General features: G+C 50.1%; 2 protein-coding genes across 2 annotated transcripts in view; one reads left to right on the top strand and one right to left on the bottom strand.

The window, feature by feature from the left end:
• Nucleotides 1-1,395: 1,395 nt before the first annotated feature.
• Nucleotides 1,396-23,737, bottom strand: DCLRE1A (DNA cross-link repair 1A). Its single transcript, XM_073684666.1, has 10 exons — nt 23,354-23,737; nt 19,432-19,852; nt 16,216-17,373; nt 14,764-14,897; nt 11,112-11,230; nt 8,910-9,053; nt 6,937-7,082; nt 4,475-4,629; nt 3,807-3,948; nt 1,396-3,321 (listed from the first exon to the last, which is right to left on the bottom strand). The coding sequence occupies exons 2-10, from the start codon at nt 19,841-19,843 to the stop codon at nt 3,161-3,163; spliced, it is 2,571 nt and encodes an 856-aa protein (XP_073540767.1). The 5' UTR covers nt 19,844-19,852; nt 23,354-23,737; the 3' UTR covers nt 1,396-3,160.
• A 96-nt stretch (nt 23,738-23,833) lies between these two features.
• Nucleotides 23,834-25,922, top strand: part of NHLRC2 (NHL repeat containing 2) — a 49,109-nt gene continuing 47,020 nt past the window's right edge. The window contains exon 1 of the mRNA XM_073684665.1: nt 23,834-24,009. Coding sequence (XP_073540766.1) covers nt 23,847-24,009 — 163 coding nt within the window. The 5' untranslated portion in view covers nt 23,834-23,846. The remainder of the gene's footprint in view (nt 24,010-25,922) is intronic.

Genomic DNA, 25,922 nt, shown 5'->3' with positions numbered 1-25,922 from the left:
GTGACTGTATAAATCTGTATGTAGTGAGCTCCCCCTAGTGGTGGCTGTATAAATCTGTATGTAGTGAGCTCCCCCTAGTGGTGGCTGTATAAATCTGTATGTAGTGATCTCTCCCTTGTGGTGACTGTATAAATCTGTATGTAGTGAGCTCCCCCTAGTGGTGGCTGTATAAATCTGTATGTAGTGAGCTCCCCCTAGTGGTGACTGTATAAATCTGTATGTAGTGATCTCTCCCTTGTGGTGACTGTATAAATCTGTATGTAGTGAGCTCCCCCTAGTGGTGGCTGTATAAATCTGTATGTAGTGAGCTCCCCCTAGTGGTGACTGTATAATTCTGTATGTAGTGAGCTCCCCCTAGTGGTGACTGTATAAATCTGTATGTAGTGATCTCTCCCTTGTGGTGACTGTATAAATCTGTATGTAGTGAGCTCCCCCTAGTGATGGCTGTATAAATCTGTAGGTAGTGAGCTCCCTCTAGTGGTGACTGTATAAATGTATATGTAGTGAGCTCCCTCTAGTGGTGGCTGTATAAATCTGTATGTAGTGAGCTCCCTCTAGTGGTGACTGTATAAATGTATATGTAGTGAGCTCCCTCTAGTGGTGGCTGTATAAATCTGTATGCAGTGAGCTCCCTCTAGTGGTGGCTGTATAAATCTGTATGTAGTGAGCTCCCCCGTAGTGGTGGCTGTATAAATCAGTATATAGTGAGCTCCCTCTAGTGGTGACTGTATAAATCTGTATGTAGTGAGCTCCCTCTAGTGGTTACTGTATAAATCTGTATGTAGTGAGCTCCCTCTAGTGGTAGCTGTATAGATCTGTATGTAGTGATCTCCCCCCTAGTGGTGGCAGTATTAATCTGTATGTAGTGATCTCCCCCTAGTGATGACTGTATAAATCTGTATGTAGTGATCTCTCCCTTGTGGTGACTGTATCAATCTGTATGTAGTGAGCTCCCTCTAGTGGTGGCTGTATAAATCTGTATGTAGTGATCTCTCCCTTGTGGTGACTGTATAAATCTGTATGTAGTGAGCTCCCCCTAGTGGTGGCTGTATAATTGGTGTTTTTGCAGCAGCTCTTTCAGTTTGATCTATGTAATAACTGTTGGACACAGTAATGTTTCTGCCTTGAAATGAGGTTTATTGTACTAACAGAAAATGTGCAATCTGCATTCAAACAAAATTTGACAGGTGCATAAGTATGGGCACCTCACCAGAAAAGTGACATTAATATTTAGTAGATCCTCCTTTTGCGATAATAACAGCCTCTAGTCGCTTCCTGTAGCTTTTAGTATTTTATTCTGAAGTATAATGATTTGATATCAGCACAGAATTTTGATAACGTTGAAGACTCCGCACACAGAACGGTACATGATCCATTATGACGACACCAACAGAAAACAGGAAAATCTTAAGAATTTTATTTTTTGCTAAAAACCCTCAGGCGACCTCACAAGAGATTTCTGTTACATATTTTTGCACGTTTCCCATTAGATAACATAATTTCATTACATTAAAAACAAATTTCGTATTATGACATTGGACAAAGATGGCGGCAGATCCCACGCTGCAAGATAGTGGTCTGCAAAACTACAACTCCCAGCATGCCCTTGTAGTATTGCAAAAAGGTCCACAAAGAGGAAAACAAGAGAACCATTAGAAAAGTGCAGCGGCAGAGACATCGTCCAGCCGGGGTCCTCCAGGCACACGTAGTCACCAGTGTGCGGGCGGCCCGGGCTTGTGACTCTGCCGGAAGTTCAGCCTCCGGGCAGGAGGGCAGGTGGTCTCGGGGAGAGGTGGGCTGTGATGCTGCCGGTCTCTGTTTCGGCTCCTCCCAAGACATGTAGTAAAGGGATCTTCCTCCATCACATTCACACAACGACCGCAGTCTCGACCTAACGGTAAGTGCTGCGACTCCAACAGACGGTTTCTTATCACTGTCAAGATGTCTGCACGTAAATAATGTTCCCATTCATTGATCGCAAGCAGAGATCTTGGGAAGAACCTACTAGAAATCTGTAGAATTTTCTATCCTACAGCGGTTTGGTCCCACATGTCTGGAGAGTCCTTAGCAGATCGGGGTCCACACAGTGGGGTAGCACGGTGTGCGCTCGGTCGGGGCAGGGCAGCACGACGCGCGCTCGGCCGGGGCAGGGCAGCACGACGCGCGCTCGGCCGGGGCAGGGCAGCACGGCGCGCGCTCGGCCGGGGCAGGGCAGCACGGCGCGCGCTCGGTCGGGGCAGGGCAGCACGGCGCGCGCTCGGTCGGGGCAGGGCAGCACGGCGCGCGCTCGGTCGGGGCAGGGCAGCACGGCGCGCGCTCGGTCGGGGCAGGGCAGCACGGAGCGCGCTCGGTCGGGGCAGGGCAGCACGGCGCGCGCTCGGTCGGGGCAGGGCAGCACGGCGCGCGCTCGGTCGGGGCAGGGCAGCACGGCGCGCGCTCGGTCGGGGCAGGGCAGCACGGCGCGCGCTCGGTCGGGGCAGGGCAGCACGGCGCGCGCTCGGTCGGGGCAGGGCAGCACGGCGCGCGCTCGGTCGGGGCAGGGCAGCACGGCGCGCGCTCGGTCGGGGCAGGGCAGCACGGCGCGCGCTCGGTCGGGGCAGGGCAGCACGGCGCGCGCTCGGTCGGGGCAGGGCAGCACGGCGCGCGCTCGGTCGGGGCAGGGCAGCACGGCGCGCGCTCGGTCGGGGCAGGGCAGCACGGCGCGCGCTCGGTCGGGGCAGGGCAGCACGGCGCGCGCTCGGTCGGGGCAGGGCAGCACGGCGCGCGCTCGGTCGGGGCAGGGCAGCACGGCGCGCGCTCGGTCGGGGCAGGGCAGCACGGCGCGCGCTCGGTCGGGGCAGGGCAGCACGGCGCGCGCTCGGTCGGGGCAGGGCAGCACGGCGCGCGCTCCGTCGGGGCAGGGCAGCACGACGCGCGCTCGGCCGGGACAGGGCAGCACGACGCGCGCTCGGCCGGGACAGGGCAGCACGACGCGCGCTCGGCCGGGACAGGGCAGCACGACGCGCGCTCGGCCGGGACAGGGCAGCACGCCGCGCGCTTGGCCAGGACAGGGCAGCACGCCGCGCGCTCGGTCAGGGCAGGGCAGCACGGCACGCGCTCAGCCGGGGCAGTAAAGTGCACGGTACATTTATCAGACGTCCGGACCCTGCAGAACCGGCTCTCACTTCTTGCTCTCTGAGAGCCATTCAGCAAAGTATCTCTCCATGGCCGTGCGGGATTTCCAGTTGCCCACGTTAACGGTCGGGATGATTTTCTGCGGTTTTATAAATTGCACGAATCTCTTCATCTCAGAGAAGCTGCTGTGTTCACTGTACGGGATCCCTGCAGGGAAGCAGCGGAGATCAGACATAAGACCCACAAGTCAGTCATGTGCCACATGTATACCCTACAATGTCTGCTCCAGCCACAAGTCTTCCTATAAGTCCGAGGTCACGAGCCCGGCGGCCGCCCAGGACCGCGCTCCTCACATTTCTTAGCCTCCGGTCCTGTATAAGTGCATGCACAGACATCAGTCACTATATGGAGATCAGTCCTGTGTCGCTGTCACAGTACAGGCGTTCCAGTTATCCGCACCTCTATTCATCCGTCACCACTAGGGGGAGCTCCCTGCATACATTCACCTTGAGCTCCCCCTACTGGTGGCTCCTCGGAGTCAGAGCTGTTTCAATTTAGGTCTCTGGACGCCGAGTGATAAAAGCTGCTGTCACCGCTGAAAAAGACATGTTATATTATTCATTGGAGATGTAGAAAGGCCGGGATGTAAGAAGCGCGGCTTCACCGAGGAGCTATCCTACTGTCATACTTACCATACATAGTAATCTTCCCTCGGATCTCCGGTCTGATATCGGCCACTGAACCGCAGCCGGCAGAATACGTCCATCCTGTTGGCTTGAACGCCATGACACGGTCGTATTTCCCAGAGAATTTGTTGAGGTGGGTGGCGAGACCCTGCAAGAAAAAAAATGGAGGAGGCTTGATGGTGTCAGATTGATGCACGGTTTTCATGCAGATGGAGCAGATTTTGGTTAAAGGGGTCGTCAACTGCTACCGGACCACCCATCCCAAGCACTGAATTCCCGCGTGTAAAGCACTTCCTGCAATGTCAGCGCCGGATCTCCCAGACTCAGGGACATTGCTGTGTGCGATCGCTGACAGTGACACGTGAGCAATGGACGACCCGGCGCCGACTAAGACAACGGGGACTACAGCGTTTAGGAAGGGGCGGTATTAGTGGACAATCCCTTTAAATCAATGATGTACATGTAACATCTCAATCAATGTCGCCCCATACACCTCAATGAGAAAATAACGCAGCCGCACTATAAGCCTCCGCAGGGGAGACCCCCAAGTGATGTGGGAGCGGGGGCAGCATTGCCATTCACGGGAAATGTTCTTGTGAGACGTGTATTTAGGGCTTAGTACAGATTAGAAGACGGCCCCTAAACAAGTCCTGACCAAAGCAGCAGACACTTACCTTGAAGTTTACCTGCATCATGGGAAGGACGTGCAGCGCGGTGCTGTGCCAGTCTGTGGTCACCAGGGCTCGGATCTCTGCCGACTCCAGACACTGCATCGTCTTATACTTGTCTTGGGACATGCAAACCTTACAGCCTAAAACATCAGCAATCGCTGCAAACAGGAGAAAAACGCCAAGAAATAAATAAAAACTATAGTTTATAGATGTATGATGATCAGGAACCCAACGTCCCAGAAGAAAGTCCAAAGCTGCGCCGCACAACGACCCGAGCCGCACAACGACCCGAGCCGCACAACGTCCAGAGCAGCAAGCACAACGTCCAGAGCAGCAAGCACAACGTCCCGAGCAGCAAGCACAACGTCCCGAGCAGCAAGCACAACGTCCCGAGCAGCAAGCACAACGTCCCGAGCAGCAGCACAACGACCCGAGCAGCACAACGTCCCGAGCAGCAGCACAACGTCCAGAGCAGCAAGCACAAAGTCCAGAGCAGCAGCACAACGACCAGAGCAGCAAGCACAAAGTCCAGAGCAGCAGCACAACGACCAGAGCAGCACAACGTCCCGAGCCGCACAACGTCCCGAGCAGCACAACGACTCGAGCAGCACAACGACCCGAGCAGCCCGACGTCCCGAGCAGCAGCACAACGTCCCGAGCAGCAAGCACAATGTCCCGAGTAGCAGCACAACGTCCAGAGCAGCAAGCACAACGTCCAGAGCAGCAGCACAACGACCCGAGCAGCACAACGACCAGAGCAGCACAACGTCCCGAGCCGCACAACGACCCGAGCCGCACAACGTCCCGAGCCACACAACGTCCCGAGCCACACAACGTCCCGAGCCGCACAACGTCCCGAGCCGCACAACGTCCCGAGCCGCACAACGTCCCGAGCCGCACAACGTCCCGAGCCGCACAACGACCCGAGCCGCACAACGACCCGAGCAGCCCGACGTCCCGAGCAGCAGCACAACGTCCCGAGCAGCAAGCACAATGTCCAGAGCAGCAAGCACAACGTCCAGAGCAGCAAGCACAACGTCCAGAGCAGCAGCACAACGACCCGAGCAGCACAACGACCCGAGCCGCACAACGTCCCGAGCCGCACAACGTCCCGAGCCGCACAACGTCCCGAGCCGCACAACGTCCCGAGCAGCACAACGTCCCGAGCAGCACAACGTCCCGAGCCGCACAACGTCCCGAGCCGCACAACGTCCCGAGCCGCACAACGTCCCGAGCCGCACAACGTCCCGAGCCGGACAACGTCCCGAGCAGCACAATGATCTGCGCCGCCCACGATCTGCGGTGCACAATGATCTGTGCCGGACAATGACCTGCGCTGCAAAACGACCTGTGCTGGACAATGACCTGCGCTGCAAAACGACCTGTGCTGGACAATGACCTGCGCTGTAAAACGACCTGTGCTGGACAATGACCTGCGCTGCAAAACGACCTGTGCTGGACAATGACCTGCGCTCCGTCCACATGGTGCTCATCAGAGCCGTATTCTTAGGATCAGAGAAGGTCCCATTGATTCCAACACTTAACGCATTACCCCCCGTCCTATCGATAGGGGAACACTTACTGACTTGGTACAACCCCTTTAAGCAAGCAAGAAAAGAAGACAAGATGCCTCCAAAATATTGGGGAAAAGAGTATTAATGACAACAGCAGAAAACTGTCTTGTGCCGAAATTTCCCCACTTTAATGAACTTTCCAAAAATAGGATGAGGCATGAAAAGTTACTAAAATGTAAACCTGAAAATGGTGCAAGTCATAACGACATATATACAGGCGTGTGACCAACTGATGGGGATGCAAGCAGAAAAAGCTATTGTTCACTGGAGTCTACCACTCGCTGCCTGCAAGAAGCTGTATAACAATGCAGCAGGTTTCAGGCCAGAGGCTCCACAGTCCAATACCATGGACGGCGCCATACGACGGACAGCGCCACACAACGGACGGCGAGATACCATGGACGGCACCATAAAACGGACGGCGCGATACCATGGACGGCGCCATAAGACGGACGGCGCGATACCATGGACGGCTCGATACCATGGACGGCACCATAAAACGGACGGTGCCACACGACGGACGGCGCCATACCACGGACAGCGCCATACGAAGGACATGACACTCCTTCCCTTCTCCTCAGTGACACCAGCGATTGTCCTGGCGCTGCGGCCTCGCTGCTGTATACCCGTATCTGCTCTGCAGACAGACAGCGCTCTCAGAGCAGTAACCTAACGCTCTGTGGGGTGACGATCGCCCCCTGTTCCCCAGCAGCAGAGCAAGGACGAGAAAAGAACTGCGCCGAGACCTCCCAAGAGCCCGACTGAGTGCACCCAGCGAGACCGCTGAGAGAGGAAGAGACCCCTGAGACACACTGCGGCATCACAGCGACTGCTCCACTCCACACAGTCACCAAATAATGTGCAAAACAGGACAGAAAAAGATATAATTACCCAAAAACACCTTCTCCTTTCCAATAGAATACGTCCCGCAGACAACCAGAGTCCGAGGATGTAACGTCACCGTCTCAAAGGCAGCGTTCACTGCAAACTGCACCGTCTCCTGCTGCGGAGGGAAGGTGTACTCCGGGCTACAGTACCTGCAAGAGCCAGGACACAGTAAGGAGGAGAGCCGAGAAACCGCACGCAGCTCTGGAGTATAATACAGGACAAGTGAGGTATGTACACAGTGACTCCACCAGCAGAATAGTGAGTGCAGCTCTGGAGTATAATACAGGATGTAACTCAGGATCAGTAATGTAATGTATGTACACAGTGACTGCACCAGCAGAATAGTGAGTGCAGCTCTGGAGTATAATACAGGATGTAACTCAGGATCAGTAATGTAATGTATGTACACAGTGACTGCACCAGCAGAATAGTGAGTGCAGCTCTGGAGTATAATACAGAATGTAACTCAGGATCATTAATGTAATGTATGTACACAGTGACTGCACCAGCAGAATAGTGAGTGCATCTCTGGAGTATAATACAGGATGTAACTCAGGATCAGTAATGTAATGTATGTACCGAGAGACTGCACCAGCAGAATAGTGAGTGCAGCTCTGGAGTATAATACAGGATGTAACTCAGGATCAGTAATGTAATGTATGTACACAGTGACTGCACCAGCAGAATAGTGAGTGCAGCTCTGGAGTATAATACAGGATGTAACTCAGGATCAGTAATGTAATGTATGTACACAGTGACTGCTCCAGCAGAATAGTGAGTGCAGCTCTGGAGTATAATACAGGATGTAACTCAGGATCAGTAATGTAATGTATGTACACAGTGACTGCACCAGCAGAATAGTGAGTGCAGCTCTGGAGGATAATACAGGATGTAACTCAGGATCAGTAATGTAATGTATGTACACAGTGACTGCACCAGCAGAATAGTGAGTGCAGCTCTGGAGTATAATACAGGAGGTAACTCAGGATCAGTAATGTAATGTATGTACACAGTGACTGCACCAGCAGAATAGTGAGTGCAGCTCTGGAGTATAATACAGGAGGTAACTCAGGATCAGTAATGTAATGTATGTACACAGTGACTGCACCAGCAGAATAGTGAGTGCAGCTCTGGAGTGTAATACAGAATGTAACTCAGGATCAGTAATGTAATGTATGTACACAGTGACTGCACCAGCAGAATAGTGAGTGCAGCTCTGGAGTATAATACAGGATGTAACTCAGGATCAGTAATGTAATGTATGTACACAGTGACTGCACCAGCAGAATAGTGAGTGCAGCTCTGGAGTATAATACAGGATGTAACTCAGGATCAGTAATGTAATGTATGTACACAGTGACTGCACCAGCAGAATAGTGAGTGCAGCTCTGGAGTATAATACAGGATGTAACTCAGGATCAGTAATGTAATGTATGTACACAGTGACTGCACCAGCAGAATAGTGAGTGCAGCTCTGGAGTATAATACAGGATGTAACTCAGGATCAGTAATGTAATGTATGTACACAGTGACTGCACCAGCAGAATAGTGAGTGCTGCTCTGGAGTATAGTACAGGATGTAACTCAGGATCAGTAATGTAATGTATGTACACAGTGACTGTAGAATAGTGAGCGCAGCTCTGGAGGATAATACAGGATGTAGCTCAGGATCAGTAATGTAATGTATGTACACAGTGATTGCACCAGCAGAATAGTGAGTACAGCTCTGGAGTATAATACAGGATGTAACTCAGGATCAGTAATGTAATGTATGTACACAGTGACTGCACCAGCAGAATAGTGAGTGCAGCTCTGGAGTATAATACAGGATGTAACTCAGGATCAGTAATGTAATGTATGTACACAGTGACTGCACCAGCAGAATAGTGAGTGCAGCTCTGGAGTATGTAAGTTAATTCTACATGTACTCATCTGGCTCATTTTGTCCTCCTTTATACAGACATATGTGGTCTTACGTGGTGTCCAGGTACAAGGTGTGGATCTTCCTCCCAAGCAGCGCTGGATACCTTTCCATCGAGGTTTCTGCGCGGAAGTCTCCTGTATGTAATATTGTGGTTCCATTGGGAAGAATAAAGAGCAGCAGAACGGCCCCCGGGCAGCTAAAATGTGACATCAGAGAGAACAGAGACAAGAGACAGCTCATATACCATGGAGGGGGGTCAGCAGACGGCTCATATACCATGAAGGGGGGTCAGCAGACGGCTCATATACCATGGAGGGGGGTCAGCAGACGGCTCATATACCATGGAGGGGGGTCAGCAGACGGCTCATATACCATGGAGGGGGGTCAGCAGACGGCTCATATACCATGGAGGGGGGTCAGCAGACGGCTCATATACCATGGAGGGGGGTCAGCAGACGGCTCATATACCATGGAGGGGGGTCAGCAGACGGCTCATATACCATGGAGGGGGGTCAGCAGACGGCTCATATACCATGGAGGGGGGTCAGCAGACGGCTCATATACCATGGAGGAGGGTCAGCAGAAGGCTCATATACCATGGAGGAGGGTCAGCAGACGGCTCATATACCATGGAGGGGGGTCAGCAGACGGCTCATATACCATGGAGGAGGGTCAGCAGAAGGCTCATATACCATGGAGGGGGGTCAGCAGACGGCTCATATACCATGGAGGGGGGTCAGCAGACGGCTCATATACCATGGAGGGGGGTCAGCAGACGGCTCATATACCATGGAGGAGGGTCAGCAGAAGGCTCATATACCATGGAGGAGGGTCAGCAGACGGCTCATATACCATGGAGGGGGGTCAGCAGACGGCTCATATACCATGGAGCGGGGTCAGCAGACGGCTCATATACCATGGAGGGGGGTCAGCAGACGGCTCATATACCATGGAGCGGGGTCAGCAGACGGCTCATATACCATGGAGGGGGGTCAGCAGACGGCTCATATACCATGGAGCGGGGTCAGCAGACGGCTCATATACCATGGAGGAGGGTCAGCAGACGGCTCATATACCATGGAGGGGGGTCAGCAGACGGCTCATATACCATATACCTGTCCTGTTTGTTACAATGTATCGGTGCAGGTAAAATGTATCAGCATCACAGAGCATTATCTAGACTAGATGCAACTGTAACAAGCCCTCAGCTGTGACAAGTAACAGGTCATTGATAAATATAAAGAGAATCTAGACGATGAGAATAGCGAGAAATTGTGCCCAGCAAACTCTATTAGAAAGTTTCAAAACTTTTAATTATCTGCCGATACTTAAGTTATAACATTTTTCTCGTTTTCTTATTAACATAATTAATTTGCATCTTTTACCGTGATACGTGATATATATATTTATCATTCTGATAAAATCGTTCTTTTAGCATAAAGCGCCTGTGAAATGCATTGCTCTGTATGTTGCTTTGTGGGTGATTTCTACAAGAGATGGAAACTTTTGGGTCATCAGGGGCCGGGATACTGCGCACTTTGGACTTTTATTTTACACCCATAAAGGTGAAAGCTCAGAGGATGATTTTATAATAATCTGTATTGTCCGTTTCCCTGTGACATAGACGCGTATAAGCTTCAGTTCTTAGGGACGGTGGAGCGGATCTGAGAAGACAGCGCAGGTCATGCAGCTCCCCGGCGGTCTCCGCCGCACTGCGTGTATATATCAGGACGGCAGACCGTGCGGAGCATTACTCGCAGCTTAAAGGGGCTGTCCGAACTAAACCGCCGAGTCCGCAGTCAGTCTGTGTGACTTTCCCATAGTGCAGGCTGTGAGGATCCTCCGGCGTCAGCGCAGGGAAAGGCGTTAACGTGAGTGCAAGTGTGTGATATGCAGAATCCGGCCAGAATCCGACTCGACTGTATCCGGAGCGCTCAATGCAAGTGTATTGCATACGGCCGGAACCAGTGTACTCGGACTCTGACCGGCAGTGTGGATATCACATACGCACCTCACCGGCTTTCCCGGCGCTGACACCGGAGAATCCTCACACTGTGCAGAGCATGAGCTGTGAGGATTCACAAGTCCGCAGTCGCAGAGTGACCGCAGACTTGTCACTCCAGACCGGACAACCCCTTAAGTTATAAGGAGTCAGCAGGAAGAGCCGACATGTTTTGCTATTTTCTGTGTGATCTTACAATCAGGTTACAGCAGAAATCAGTAAATGGTAAGTGGTTTGTCGGAGGAAACGTACTGGTTGGCGTCCAGCAGCTGCACTCGGATGCCGTTCACCAGGCACTCGGTGTACATGGGTAAGCAGTTGATGAATTCCTCCTCTACTCGCAGCTTAGTCTGCACCAGGTTCCCCGTGATCTGGAAAAGACGAGAGCAATGACAGATGGCATAGCGATATCCGGCACACATGTATACAGAGCGGAGCAGAGGTTACATCCGTCCCCGAGGAGGCCGGACACACAAGAGGGCGGCCGGAGAGATGCAATGACAGGTTATAACAGCTGTGCCTTCATGTAGTTACTACAAAAGGTATAAGGATCCTCCACACAAGACCAGCGCAAATCGGCAGGATCACGTCTAGATGGAGTTTGCTGCTCTAACAACCGGAGCCAAGAACGATGACAGCGCAACTATACGGTCAAAGTGTAATGTGAACAGAGGTCTGCAACTTAACGATGTCTGCTCCGATACATTGTAGCAAGCACTGCAGCTGTGTTAGCGCTGGTCAGCATACTCAACTTTGATACTCAAGTTGAATGCAAGCAGAGATCTTCAGATTAGCAAGGAATTAATAAACCTATAAGGAAGTTGAATGGGAGTGAAAGAACCCGAGCAGACGAGGTCGCACCTTCTGCACAAACACCAGATATTTCTATCTTTATCTGTGGCACGGTTATCTGAGCAGCAGAGACAAGCGGCCCGCACCTTACTGCAAGAAACGCCCGCACCTTACTGCAAGAAACGCCCGCACCTTACTGCAAGAAACGCCCGCACCTTACTGCAAGAAACGCCCGCACCTTACTGCAAGAAACGCCCGCACCTTACTGCAAGAAACGCCCGCACCTTACTGCAAGAAACGCCCGCACCTTACTGCAAGAAACGCCCGCACCTTACTGCAAGAAACGCCCGCACCTTACTGCAAGAAACGCCCGCACCTTACTGCAAGAAACGCCCGTACCTTACTGCAAGAAACGCCCGCACCTTACTGCAAGAAACGCCCGCACCTTACTGCAAGAAACGCCCGTACCTTACTGCAAGAAACGCCCGCACCTTACTGCAAGAAACGCCCGCACCTTACTGCAAGAAACGCCCGCACCTTACTGCAAGAAACGCCCGCACCTTACTGCAAGAAACGCCCGCACCTTACTGCAAGAAACGCCCGTACCTTACTGCAAGAAACGCCCGCACCTTACTGCAAGAAACGCCCGCACCTTACTGCAAGAAACGCCCGTACCTTACTGCAAGAAACGCCCGCACCTTACTGCAAGAAACGCCCGTACCTTACTGCAAGAAACGCCCGTACCTTACTGCAAGAAACGCCCGCACCTTACTGCAAGAAACGCCCGCACCTTACTGCAAGAAACACGCGCACCTTACTGCAAGAAACGCCCGTACCTTACTGCAAGAAACGCCCGCACCTTACTGCAAGAAACGCCCGCACCTTACTGCAAGAAACGCCCGCACCTTACTGCAAGAAACGCCCGCACCTTACTGCAAGAAACGCCCGCACCTTACTGCCATAAACGCCCGTACCTTACTGCCATAAACGCCCGCACCTTACTGCAAGAAACGCCCGCACCTTACTGCAAGAAACGCCCGTACCTTACTGCAAGAAACGCCCGCACCTTACTGCAAGAAACGCCCGCACCTTACTGCAAGAAACGCCCGCACCTTACTGTAAGAAACGCCCGCACCTTACTGCAAGAAACGCCCGCACCTTACTGCAAGAAACGCCCGCACCTTACTGCAAGAAACGCCCGCACCTTACTGCAAGAAACGCCCGTACCTTACTGCAAGAAACGCCCGCACCTTACTGCAAGAAACGCCCGCACCTTACTGCAAGAAACGCCCGCACCTTACTGCAAGAAACGCCCGTACCTTACTGCAAGAAACGCCCGCACCTTACTGCAAGAAACGCCCGCACCTTACTGCAAGAAACGCCCGCACCTTACTGCAAGAAACACGCGCACCTTACTGCAAGAAACGCCCGCACCTTACTGCAAGAAACGCCCGCACCTTACTGCAAGAAACGCCCGCACCTTACTGAAAGAAACGCCCGCACCTTACTGCAAGAAACGCCCGCACCTTACTGCAAGAAACGCCCGCACCTTACTGCAAGAAACGCCCGCACCTTACTGCAAGAAACACGCGCACCTTACTGCAAGAAACGCCCGCACCTTACTGCCATAAACGCCCGTACCTTACTGCCAGAAACGCCCGCACCTTACTGCAAGAAACGCCCGCACCTTACTGCAAGAAACGCCCGTACCTTACTGCAAGAAACGCCCGCACCTTACTGCAAGAAACGCCCGCACCTTACTGCAAGAAACGCCCGCACCTTACTGCAAGAAACGCCCGCACCTTACTGCAAGAAACGCCCGTACCTTACTGCCATAAACGCCCGCACCTTACTGCAAGAAACGCCCGCACCTTACTGCAAGAAACACCCGCACCTTACTGCAAGAAACGCCCGCACCTTACTGCAAGAAACGCCCGCACCTTACTGCAAGAAACGCCCGTACCTTACTGCAACAAGCGTCTGTACCTTACTGCAAGAAACGCCCGCACCTTACTGCAAGAAACGCCCGCACCTTACTGCAAGAAACGCCCGTACCTTACTGCAAGAAACGCCCGTACCTTACTGCAACAAGCGTCTGTACCTTACTGCAAGAAACGCCCGTACCTTACTGCAAGAAACGCCCGCACCTTACTGCAAGAAACGCCCGCACCTTACTGCAAGAAACGCCCGCACCTTACTGCAAGAAATGCCCGCACCTTACTGCAAGAAACACCCCCGCACCTTACTGCAATAAACGCCCGCACCTTACTGCAAGAAACGCCCGTACCTTACTGCAAGAAACGCCCGTACCTTACTGCAACAAGCGTCTGTACCTTACTGCAAGAAACGCCCGTACCTTACTGCAAGAAACGCCCGCACCTTACTGCAATAAACGCCAGCACCTTACTGCAAGAAACGCCCGCACCTTACTGCAAGAAATGCCCGCACCTTACTGCAAGAAACACCCCCGCACCTTACTGCAAGAAATGCCCACACCTTACTGCAAGAAATGCCCGCACCTTACTGCAAGAAACACCCCCGCACCTTACTGCAAGAAATGCCCGCACCTTACTGCAAGAAACACCCCCGCACCTTACTGCAAGAAACGCCCGCACCTTACTGCAAGAAACACCCCCGCACCTTACTGCAAGAAATGCCCGCACCTTACTGCAAGAAACGCCCGCACCTTACTGCAAGAAACGCCCCCGCACCTTACTGCAAGAAACGCCCCCGCACCTTACTGCAAGAAACGCCCGCACCTTACTGCAAGAAACGCCCGCACCTTACTGCAAGAAACGCCCGCACCTTACTGCAAGAAATGCCCGCACCTTACTGCAAGAAACACCCCCGCACCTTACTGCAAGAAATGCCCGCACCTTACTGCAAGAAACGCCCGCACCTTACTGCAAGAAACACCCCCGCACCTTACTGCAAGAAATGCCCGCACCTTACTGCAAGAAACGCCCGCACCTTACTGCAAGAAACGCCCCCGCACCTTACTGCAAGAAACGCCCGCACCTTACTGCAAGAAACGCCCGCACCTTACTGCAAGAAACGCCCCCGCACCTTACTGCAAGAAACGCCCGCACCTTACTGCAAGAAACGCCCGCACCTTACTGCAGTAAATCGGAAAGCGGAATTTCTTTGTGAGGCCGCCATAATGATCGGAGTGAAAGTGGGTGAGGAAATACGCAGAGCAGCCGTCTATTTCTCCGTACTGGAAAGCGTCCACGGCAAATCCGGTGCCTAAGAGAAGATGAGAAGAGGGAAATCAGAGTAATAGAGACAAGCGAGAAGTAGCCATCACCCAAGATCACAGCAAATGTAACATCAGCGGGGGGCTCAGGAGCCCCCTAACAAGGTGGCCATAGAATCTGCTGCCGGCACTTTGGTAAAGGACCCGTCTGGCACCATCCCCCCACGCAGAGGTGAGCGGCGTCAGACAAGCACAACACCTGACCGAGCCGCGTCTCACGGTAAACCCCTTAATTGTGAGATCACTGCACGGTGTGACTAGTCCTGACTCATGGCGGACCCCACGCCATGAGGGGAAAAGCTCCAATTGGCTTCACTGAATCCGCTATTTCATTCAGCTATGTTCACATGTTGCGTTTTTGCTGAGTTTTTTTTTTTCTGCAGCAAAACCTGCTCTCTCGGCAGTAAAGAAGCTGCTTACAAAAAACAGGTTTTTCTGCATTTTTCAGGATCTCAAAGTTCAGCTTTGCTTCCAACACAGAAGCATGAACATAAGTCACCAATGAAAGACATTTGGGAAACCATAAAACCATTTTTGGGGAAAAAAAAAAGTGCAATTTGATCAAATTATTTAGTGGTAAAAGATTTTGATGCCTGAAAAAAATAGTGAAAGTGCTGAACAAAAAAGTTCATGAAAAAATACACAATTACAAATGTAACAACGGGGGAAGGTGAATTGACCAAAAATAGTTTACTTAAGACATTGACAGAGTTGGTAGGACATGGTTTACTTTCACACCTTCGTCGGGTATTGATCAATCTCACACCTTGATCAGCCAATGTTTACTTTTTAGGCATCACTAATTTAATTAAACTGCAACTCTGAGGACACCAAGACATTATGGTTTAAACTTGGGAAAAATCACAAAAATAAATGGGTTTCACATCCTGCTGTACCTGCTTTTTCACTGTGTTTTTTGCACTTACCCTTTGCTTTCTAAGGGTAAAAAAAAAATCGCTGAAAGAAGTGACAGAGAGAAGTGGTAAAAACTATTCCAATTCAATCAGGAAAAAAAAAAACACTAATGTGTTTGCATGAGATTTCTGAAATCTCACAGCTTTTGCGGGTACTGTAAAAAGCAGCTTAAAATTTGCATAAAAAATGCAGCAAAAACGCAACGTCTGAACATAGCCTTCCTCTTACTGGTCGGCCCCATTCACACGCTGCAGTGAGTATATCGCAGGATTTTCCACATATTGGGATGAAGCACAGACATGAGAAAAGCACAGGAACCTCAGCACCATTATGTCTAGGATTCAGACATGAAGAGGTAAGAGGACAGGACACGTGACTAGTGTGAACACTCACCTGGGATTTTCTTGTAGAACGGACATTGCTTCCTTCCCCTCCCGCCTTGCTCCGTGGTGGAGTTTTGCCTGAACCTCTTTCCGCCTTTCTTTTGGGTTTCGGTCGCTGCCGGAGCTGGAATCTCGTTAACGTTTCCCACCAGTCCGCCGGCGTCGCTGAGAGAACTCGCCGCCTTCCTCTTCCGGGGCGGTTTCTCGCTCTGCGAGGCGGCTGGGTTCGGGCTCTGCGTTATTAGAGGCACCTTCACCTCGGCCGCTGCTTTCACCACTTTGGGTTTCAAACCAAAGAAAACCCCGATGTCCATCTGCTTCTTGGCTTTGGATGAGGGCACGGACGTCACGGTTTGAGACCCCTGGGTGAATCTTTCCTGTAGTTGTGATGTCGGAGGCTCGGCCTCTACGGTGCGCTGTGGATGGGGGATCGGTGCACGAGGCTGAGAGTTTAGTGCTTCTTCTGTCTTGATGAGATCTATAAGGGACAGATCATCATAGCTGAGGTCGGCCGCCCCCGCTGGATGCAGCTGCTCCGGGGGCCATTCAGGGACATCTGACACAGGTGTGCTGCACCGAGACCAATGATCCTCGCCAGACTGAGTCCTCACAGAGGAGCTGCCCCCATTATCCTGGCGAGGGGGCTTATATCTGCTATTGCACTGCGGGTGGATTTCTACTGCTTTAGTGTTGTCTATCGGGGATCTGATGGGACGGGGCGTCCATCCTGAGGTCGTCACCTCGCCCTCATCATCACTGAAGAGCTCCTGATCGCTGACGAGTGGGGAGTAGGAGATGGCACTTACATGGGGGTCTTGTAGGGGAGGCAGAGGGTCCCACCTGTCCGCAGTGATGAGGTTGGAGGTTTCCTGAGAGACTTTGGATGGAGAGGAGAGCCAGACATCCAGCGACGTCCTCCTCGCCGACTCCTGGGAGCTGGAGGGAGACTGGGACTTGGGCGAGTTCAGCTTTGTCTTCTCCTTAGTGGTTGAGGGAATGAAACTATTGGAAACACTTGATTTATCGGCTCCAGGTAACGTCAGATCGGGGGTGCAGGGAGGCGAGAACGAAAGCTGATCCCCGGCCCGGCTCTGTGCCAGCAGGAAATGGGAAAATCGCTTGTAGTGAGAAGGAAAAGAGGACGAGCAGCAAAAGCCATCAGGGCATTCTGCAAAAAGATCAGAGAGACCACCCATCAGAAGGGACCGCAGCCTCGTTATCCCCCTCCCCCGCACAGTGCTGCCAACATTTACCATCCCCCGTTGTTAATGTGGCAAGTGTTACGGCTGATGTGGCTCATAGCCACCCTCGTGCTCACCGCCCGGGGGATGTGGCTCATAGCCACCCTGGTGCTCACCGCCCGGGGGATGTGGCTCATAGCCACCCTGGTGCTCACCGCCCGGGGGATGTGGCTCATAGACACCCTGGTGCTCACCGCCCGGGGGATGTGGCTCATAGACACCCTGGTGCTCACCGCCCGGGGGATGTGGCTCATAGACACCCTGGTGCTCACCGCCCGGGGGATGTGGCTCATAGACACCCTGGTGCTCACCGCCCGGGGGATGTGGCTCATAGACACCCTGGTGCTCACCGCCCGGGGGATGTGGCTCATAGACACCCTGGTGCTCACCGCACGGGGGATGTAGCTCATAGACACCCTGGTGCTCACCGCCCGGGGGCTGTGGCTCATAGACACCCTGGTGCTCACCGCCCGGGGGCTGTGGCTCATAGACACTCTGGTGCTCACCGCCCGGGGGATGTGGCTCATAGACACCCTGGTGCTCAAAGTCCTGGGGATGTGGCTCATAGACAACCTGGTGGCTAGTTTTGAATGACTTTGCACTGAAACTTACTAAAAAGATGGAGAAAAAAATCCAAGTGGCGGCAAAATGGTGAAGAATAAAAAAACTCTAATTCGACTCATCGTTGTTTTTTTAGGTTTCATCTTTACGGCGTTCATTGTGGGGTAAAAATGAACTGCTAACCTGATTCCCCAGGTCGGTGCGATCACTGTGACACCAGACTTGTATAATTGCCTTTATTATTTTAATTGTTAAAATATTCCAAATTTTGTAAGAAAAAAATGTGATTTGTGTCGTTACTTTCTGAGAAGTGTAGGTCGATGCCTCGATTTTTACATGGCGAGCCGATGCTTTTATTGATACTGCTTTGGTGACATTTAATCCGTTTTTATTCTATTTTTCTGGGAAGTGAAATTACTAAAAAAAAACTCCAATTCTAAGATTTTTATTTACAACGTTCATAATCTAGATTAATTGCCTTTATATTTCTTGGACACTGTAGTTACAAGTTTGCTGTTTTTAATTTTTACATTTTTAAATTGGGAAAAGATGGGGGGGGTGATTCGATATTTTATTTTTTTGCAATTTTATTATCTTTCACTTTTTTTGTCCTCAAAGGGACTTGAGACACAGATCTTTCTACATACTTCAGAATTGCAATATGTAGTAAAAATAGTCTTCTAAGCGTCTGAGCTTCATGGGAGCACAAAGATGGGGCGATCGGGGCCTCCTGCAGCCATGATAAGCTAGAGGCACAATGGACACATGATCACAACCATTTATTTGCATCTGTCAGACTGATTGCAGCATCTAAATGGTTAAACAGCAGTGATTGGAGCTCGCTCCGGCCGCTGCCATTGGTCAGGTGCTGCTATATGACACATCCGGAAGCTGCTATGTATGGAGCAGCCTCAGTTCCTCCTTATCCCGCACCTGACATAGGACATACATTTAGGTCCTACGTCAGGAAGGGGTTAAGGTCCTGTTCACACACCACCTCCAGACTTCATGGCCCCTGACGGGCCGAGCAGCGCAGTATTCTGCCTCGATAAGACAGTAGGATATGTCCGATTCCTGATCGATGTCACCAGTGACGAGATCAGGTGAATGCACCTGTTATATATGTTTCCTGCGGAGCTACGAGTGGAAAGTCTGTGTGAATTCTCAGAAATTTTCAGCTTGTATAATACAAAAAGTGAAATCTGCGGGAAATCTGTGGCTAAAGTGTAAAATGCACAAGTGACCCCTGCAGAGTTTGCTGCTGATTATCCCCAGGTAGGTGGTGAGATCGGCCCCATGTGCACGCACCCTGACGTGGTTATTGGTGCATGTCCTTACATTGCAGTAACGCTGTGTTTTTGCCCGCACCCCCGCCCGGGTGATCATCCCCATAAAATTAGAAAGGTAAAAGGCGTCTTCTGTACCTGTCTGTGTGGTGGACGGGGCGTCCAAGCATTCGCTGACGTGCCATCGTGGCGTCTGTACCAGCAGTATGGAGAACGGCATCTGGCAGCTGGGACAATGGCCACTGTATCTGTTTTGAGGGGTCTCGGGCGTCGGGGTCTTCACGATTTCAGCTTTTTTCCTTTTGGGTGTAGACGGTACTTCTTCCTGAGAGCCCGGCCCCTGCACGGTCATCTCGGGGACCGGCTGGGATGAGGGGAGAGTCTGGCTGTTCTTCGTCTTCTCTGGGGCCTTTCTCCTCCTGTTACCCCGTCTTTTAGCCTGAGACCCTGATTTTCTCGCTTGTTCCCGACATCCTGCTTTGTCCACGACTCGAACTTTGTGTTTCTGGAGAGATTTATAATCCCAAATTTCGTCTTCATTGTCAGACATTGCTTAACGCTGAGAAAACGAGAAGGGAAAATGATCAGGATGAATAATGACACAAGAGAAAATGGTGGCATGCCCAGTGGATAAAAAACCTATGAAGGCTGAGCAGAGGGTTTGTTACAATGTATGAGTTATGCATCCATCTGGAGTCCGGGATCTTTACCAAGGGTTGGCCAGAGTACGATTGTAACAAACCCTCAGCTGGAAATGGTATTTGGTCTGGGAAAGTTTCTAAGATCTATTACTTCTCCACAAATTAATGGGCCCTGGGCGGTGTAAGAAAACAACAAGCCTCACCTGCCTGCCTGGCGCCATTCCTCCATACCATGTCCCCCGCCAGTGGGGTCATATGACCGCTGCAGCCTTCACATTCCGTGTGAGTGGAAGAAGCCGCAAGGACAAATTGTAAAGATTACAGACGATCTCTGGGTGCTGATTGGCTGCAGCGGTCATGTAATCCCCCACTGGCGGATGTAGATGCAGTGGGGGCAATAAACCGTGTAAAAGGTGCAGCGAGGGTCATAATGACTATTCCTTTCTCCTCCCCAGCGACCATTAAGATTAACTCTCGTCCTCATGGAGAACCCATTCACTGACAGCAAGCAGAGATCTCAACAACATTGGAAAGTTGTAGAATTGTCCATTTGTGGTTCATTTTTATCGCGTTGATGTTCAGGGCGGAGTTATGTTATGTTTTAAGTTGTCGTTTTATGTTACGGATTTTTACTCCCCCCATAACTGGAAGGCTGATTCACAAGCAAACCTCATTTGTTGCAGGTTTTGCTCTGAATCAGTCACAGATCTGCAGAAACTGTGTATTAAGATTATGTGGGGCTAAGACTCCTGATGACTGAATACTTCTCACAGCTGAGGTTTTGTTACAGTGTATCCAGGCCACACATTCTTCTGGACTCCAAAGTGTTAATTTCTCACAAAGTATCAGATTAGAGAAAATGTACAGTGCATTGTGAAAGTATTTGGTCCCCTTGAACTTTTCTACCTTTTGCCACATTTCTGGCTTCAAACATAAAAGATATAAAATTCAATTTTTTGGGGGAAGAATCAATAACAAGTGGGACACAATCGTGAAGTGGAACGAAATTTATTGGATATTTTGAACTTTTTTAACAAATTAAAAACTGAAAAGTGGGGAGTGCAATATTATTCGGCCCCTTTACTTTCGGTGCAGAAGTTCAGTGCGGATCTCTGAATGATCCAATGTTGTCCTAAATGACTGGTAATGATAAATAGGATCCACCTGTGTGTAATCAAGTCTCCGTATAAATGCACCTGCTCTGTGATAGTCTCAGGGGTCTCTGCTCTGTGATAGTCTCAGGGTTCTGTTTCGAGGGCAGAGAGCATCATGAAGACCAAGGAACACACCAGCAGGTCCGAGATACTGTTGTGGAGAAGTTTAAAGCCGGATTTGGATACAAAAAGATTTCCCAAGTTTTAAACATCTCAAGGAGCACTGTGCAAGCGATCATATTGAAATGGAAGGAGTATCAGACCACTGCAAATCTATCAAGACCCGGCCGTCCCTCTAAACTTTCATCTCGAACAAGGAGAAGACTGATCAGAGATGCAGCCAAAAGGCCCATGATCACTCTGGATGAACTGCAGAGATCTACAGCTGAGGAGGGAGAGTCTGTCCATAGGACAACAATCAGTCGTACACTGCACAAATCTGGCCTTTATGGAAGAGTGGCAAGAAGAAAGCCATTTCTCAAAGATATCCATAAAAAGTCTCGTTTGAAGTTTGCCACAAGCCACCAGGGAGACCAAACATGTGGAATAAGGTGCTCTGGTCAGATGAAACCAAAATCAAACTTTTTGGCCACAATGCAAAACGATATGTTAGGCGTAAAAGCAACACAGCTCATCACCATCAAAACACCATCCCCACTGTCAAACATGGTGGTGGCAGCATCATGCTTTGGGCCTGCTTTTCTTCAGCAGGGACAGGGAAGATGGTTAAAATTGATGGGAAGATGGACAGAGCCAAATACAGGACCATTCTGGAAGAAAACCTGTTGGAGTCTGCAAAAGACCTGAGACTGGGACGGAGATTTATCTTCCAACAAGACAATGATCCCAAACATAAAGCAAAATCTACAATGGAATGGTTCAAAAATAAACGTATCCAGGTGTTAGAATGGCCAAGTCAAAGTCCAGACCTGAATCCAACCGAGAATCTGTGGAAAGAGCTGAAAACTGCTGTTCACAAATGCCCTCCATCCAACCTCAATGAGCTTGAGCTGTTTTGTAAGGAAGAATGGGCAAGAATTTCAGCCTCTCGATGTGCAAAACTGATAGAGACCTACTCCAAGAGACTTGCAGCTGTAATCGCAGCAAAAGATGGCGCAACAAAGTATTAACTCAAAGGGGCTGAATAATATTGCACGCCCCACTTTTCAGTTTTTAATTTGTTAAAAAAGATTAAAATATCCAATAAATTTTGTTCCGCTCCACGATTGTGTCCCACTTGTTGTTGATTCTTCCCAAAAAAATTAGAATTTTATATCTTTATGTTTGAAGCCAGAAATGTGGCAAAAGGTAGAAAAGTTCAAGGTGGCCAAATACTTTCACAATGCACTGTATCTGTGGAGAAACATTGTAACAATTACATCCAGTTCTGATAAATCCTATGAGCTACACCCTAAGGACTTATCTCCCTCCTGATAGCTTGTTACAATGTATCAGTCTGGGCTGTTACCTCAGAGGCCCACAGTGGATACATTGTAACTAACCATGGTCACATTTAAAAGGGTGGGAAATTGTCAGAGCTACATATATCCAAGTTATTAAAGTAATGGAAGTCTGGACCGAAGTTGAGCAGATGGCAGCAAGAGCCAGCCGTGTCCACTGGGAACCAATCAGACATTATGTACATGTGAACAGGGGCTTAAAGGGATGTATATGAATCACAAAAGCAGAAGATGCTCCAAATCTGACAGCGGCGCGTGGAGATGTCCCTGAGGGCCACAAATGTGGGACTGGCATATATCCTGCTGATGTACCATAAATGTTTCATACATAGGTAAGTGTGTATATATATATATATATATATATATATATATGAGAACGACCAGAATGAAGCGACGAGGATGAAGAACGACTGGAATGGCGCAAAGTGCGCGAGGAACGGCCGGAATGGAACGACGAGGGAGGGGAACGGCCGGAATGGAGCGACGAGGGAGGGGAACGGCCGGAATGGAGCGACGCGGGAGGGGAACGGCCGGAATGGAGCGACGAGGGAGGGGAACGGCCGGAATGGAGCGACGAGGGAGGGGAACGGCCGGAATGGAGCGACGAGGGAGGGGAACGGCCGGAATGGAGCGACCCTAAGCACAGCTGTATAGAGCGCGGCAGGTTGCAGATTTGTTATTGTCGCATAAACTGTTGTGGAATGAATAACATTAGAAACAAGAATAACAGATCTCCGAGTAGTTATCTCTGTCCGCTTCCTCCTCCCGTGGTCCCACATTCCTGCAGTGCTCTCCCCACCATTACCTTCCACCACTGCGTCCTCCGCGCTCTTTTCCCTGCCTCCCCGCTTCCGTCTGCACATCCGCGGCCGCACTTTCCTCTGATTTCCTCACATGTCAGGAATAATCATCTCTTCTTTATCCTTTGAATGTGATCCAAGTTTTTACTCTTTTTTTCGATTTAACAAGTTATCGATTATTAATTTTATCTCTGAATTTTTTTAAAACACTTTTACAATATTTTGTAGTGTCGAATCGATACAAATGGAATAGAAAATAAGTCCTGCAACGTAAATCTATTCATATTGTTCGCACATTCGCCACAACAGAGAAAATACAAACTGTTTTTACTACATAAATATGGACGATAGAACCCGTGTTTACTATGAAGTATTAATCCGGATTTTATTATGCTAATTTCTATGAATTGTAAAGGTTTACACTGAAAGTGGAGGCGCGAATAGACGGATGGGAACATGAAGTCATGGACGCTGCTACCTCAAAAGAGGTGGAGCAAGATGGCGGCTTGCAGCCTGCACGATTTGCTGGGGCTGCAGAGTCCGCTGGAGGGCGCCCTGCAGGAGGCGGAGTCTGAGGAGAAGAGGCAGAGGCTGGTGCTGGAGTATCTGGAGAAGGTGAATCTCCGGGCGGCAGCTCTCAGGGCGCCAGACTTCTCCCCAGGTACTGAGCTGCCGGCTGGACTGTGACTGTAGTTTTATGATGCTTCATAGTTACATAGTTTATAAGGCCGAAAAAAGACAAGCGTCCATCCAGTTCAGCCTATTTCTTGTGCACTGCAGCTATTCCGCAGCGTTGATCCAGGGGAACGCAAAAAAAAACAAAACAAAAAAAAAAAACATGTGGTATAGGCCAATTGACATCATTGAGGAAAAAATTCACTTCCCGACACCAATCTGGATTAATTAACTATCACTAAGCATATGCCCCTATTCCTCTTCTGATGCATGCCATGACTCTATTTGCCTTCGCAGCTGCTGCCTGACACTGGGCACTCCAATTTAATTTGCTATTAACCAAGACGCCCAGGTCCTTCTCCATGTCAGATTTCCCCAACGGTTTCCCATTTAATATGTATGGGTGACTGCTGTTTTTCTTTCCCATGTGCATGACCTTACATTTATCGGCATTGAACCCCATTTGCCATTTTTTGGCCCAACTCCCCAATTTATCTAAATCCTCCTGTAGCTGTGCCCTATCCTCATCTGTATTAACTACTTTACAAAGTTTAGTATCATCTGCAAATATTGCTATTTTACTATGCAACCCTTCCACTAGATCATTAATAAATATATTAAATAATATAGGGCCCAAGACAGACCCTTGAGGCACCCCGCTAGTAACCCTGACACCCCCTGAGCTTACTCCATTGATAACCACCCTCTGCTTTCTATCCCTCAGCCAGCTATTAACCCACTTGCACACATTATCCCCCAGACCAAGCATTCTCATTTTATAGACCAACCTTTTGTGTGGCACGGTATCAAACGCTTTGGAGAAGTCCAGGTCTACAACATCCACTGACTCTCCCCGGTCCAGCTGTGAGCTCACCTCCTCGTAGAAGGCCATCAGGAGCGATCCCTCATGAATCCATGTTGATATGGAGTTAGACAGTTATTATCATTAAGATATTCTACAATAGCATCTCTAAGAAATCCTTCAAACAATTTACCCACAACAGACGTTAAGCTGACTGCTCTATAGTTCCCAGGGTCACTTTTAGACCCCTTTTTGAATATTGGTACCACATTTGCTTGGCGCCAGTCTAGTGGGGCAGTCCCTGTCCATAAAGAGTGCTTGAATATAAGATACAGCGGTGTGTCTATCACATTACTTAATTCTTTTAGTACCCGGGGGTGTATGCCATCTGGGCCTGGTGACTTGTCTATTTTGATATTATTTATGCGTTTCTGAACTTCCTCCTGGGTTAGGTGGGTGATATTTAGCGGAGGGTTTACTTTATCACTTTGCATTTCCTCCGATAAATTGTTTTCTTTTGTGAAAACAGTGGAGAAGAAGCTATTGAGTAGGTTTGCTTTACCCTCATCGCCCTCTAGGATTTTACCCAGGTTATTTTTCAATGGGCCAACGCCATCAGTTTTAATCCTTTTACTGTTTATATAGTTAAAGAACAGTTTGGGATTCGTTTTACTTTCTTTGGCAATTAGTCTCTCTGTCTCCTCTTTTGCTATTCTTATTTGTTTCTTACAGATTTTGTTTTTTTCCCTATAAGTTATTAGCGCTTCCTCGTTGCCTTCTTGTTTAAGTTTACCGAAAGCCCTTTTTTTGTTTTTCATTGCCCTCTTGACTTCCTTATTTAGCCACATTGGCTTCCTCCTATTCCTAGCCCTTTTATTCCCATAAGGTATGTACCTTCTACAGTGACTATGTAGGACTGTTTTGAAAATTTCCCATTTTCTATCCGTGCTCCTATTACTGAAGATACTATCCCAGTCTATAAGGTGAAGGGCATCTCTTAGCTGAAGTTCAGTGTTTTTGTGCCTCCCTTGCTGGGCACCCTACTGAAGCACATGTGGAATTGTATAATGTTGTGGTCACTATTTCCCAGGTGCCCC

Source organism: Phyllobates terribilis, unplaced genomic scaffold (assembly GCF_046119375.1).
Source record: "Phyllobates terribilis strain yellow unplaced genomic scaffold, ASM4611937v1 Scaffold_5__5_contigs__length_657084704, whole genome shotgun sequence".
Lineage (NCBI taxonomy): Eukaryota > Metazoa > Chordata > Amphibia > Anura > Dendrobatidae > Phyllobates > Phyllobates terribilis.
This window is presented reverse-complemented; position numbering and strand designations above follow the sequence as displayed.

What these genes read in the sequence shown, in the direction of transcription:
- DCLRE1A (XM_073684666.1), bottom strand. Translation starts at nt 19,843, where the DNA reads ATGTCTGACAATGAAGACGAAATTTGGGATTATAAATCTCTCCAGAAA. An exon ending in TTCCGATTTACTGCAGTAAG is followed by an intron (nt 11,231 to 14,763) that starts GTGCGGGCGTTT and finishes CGTCTTTTCCAG; the next exon opens with ATCACGGGGAACCTGGTGCA. An exon ending in AGGGAAGATTACTATGTATG is followed by an intron (nt 3,322 to 3,806) that starts GTAAGTATGACA and finishes GCTTCCCTGCAG; the next exon opens with GGATCCCGTACAGTGAACAC.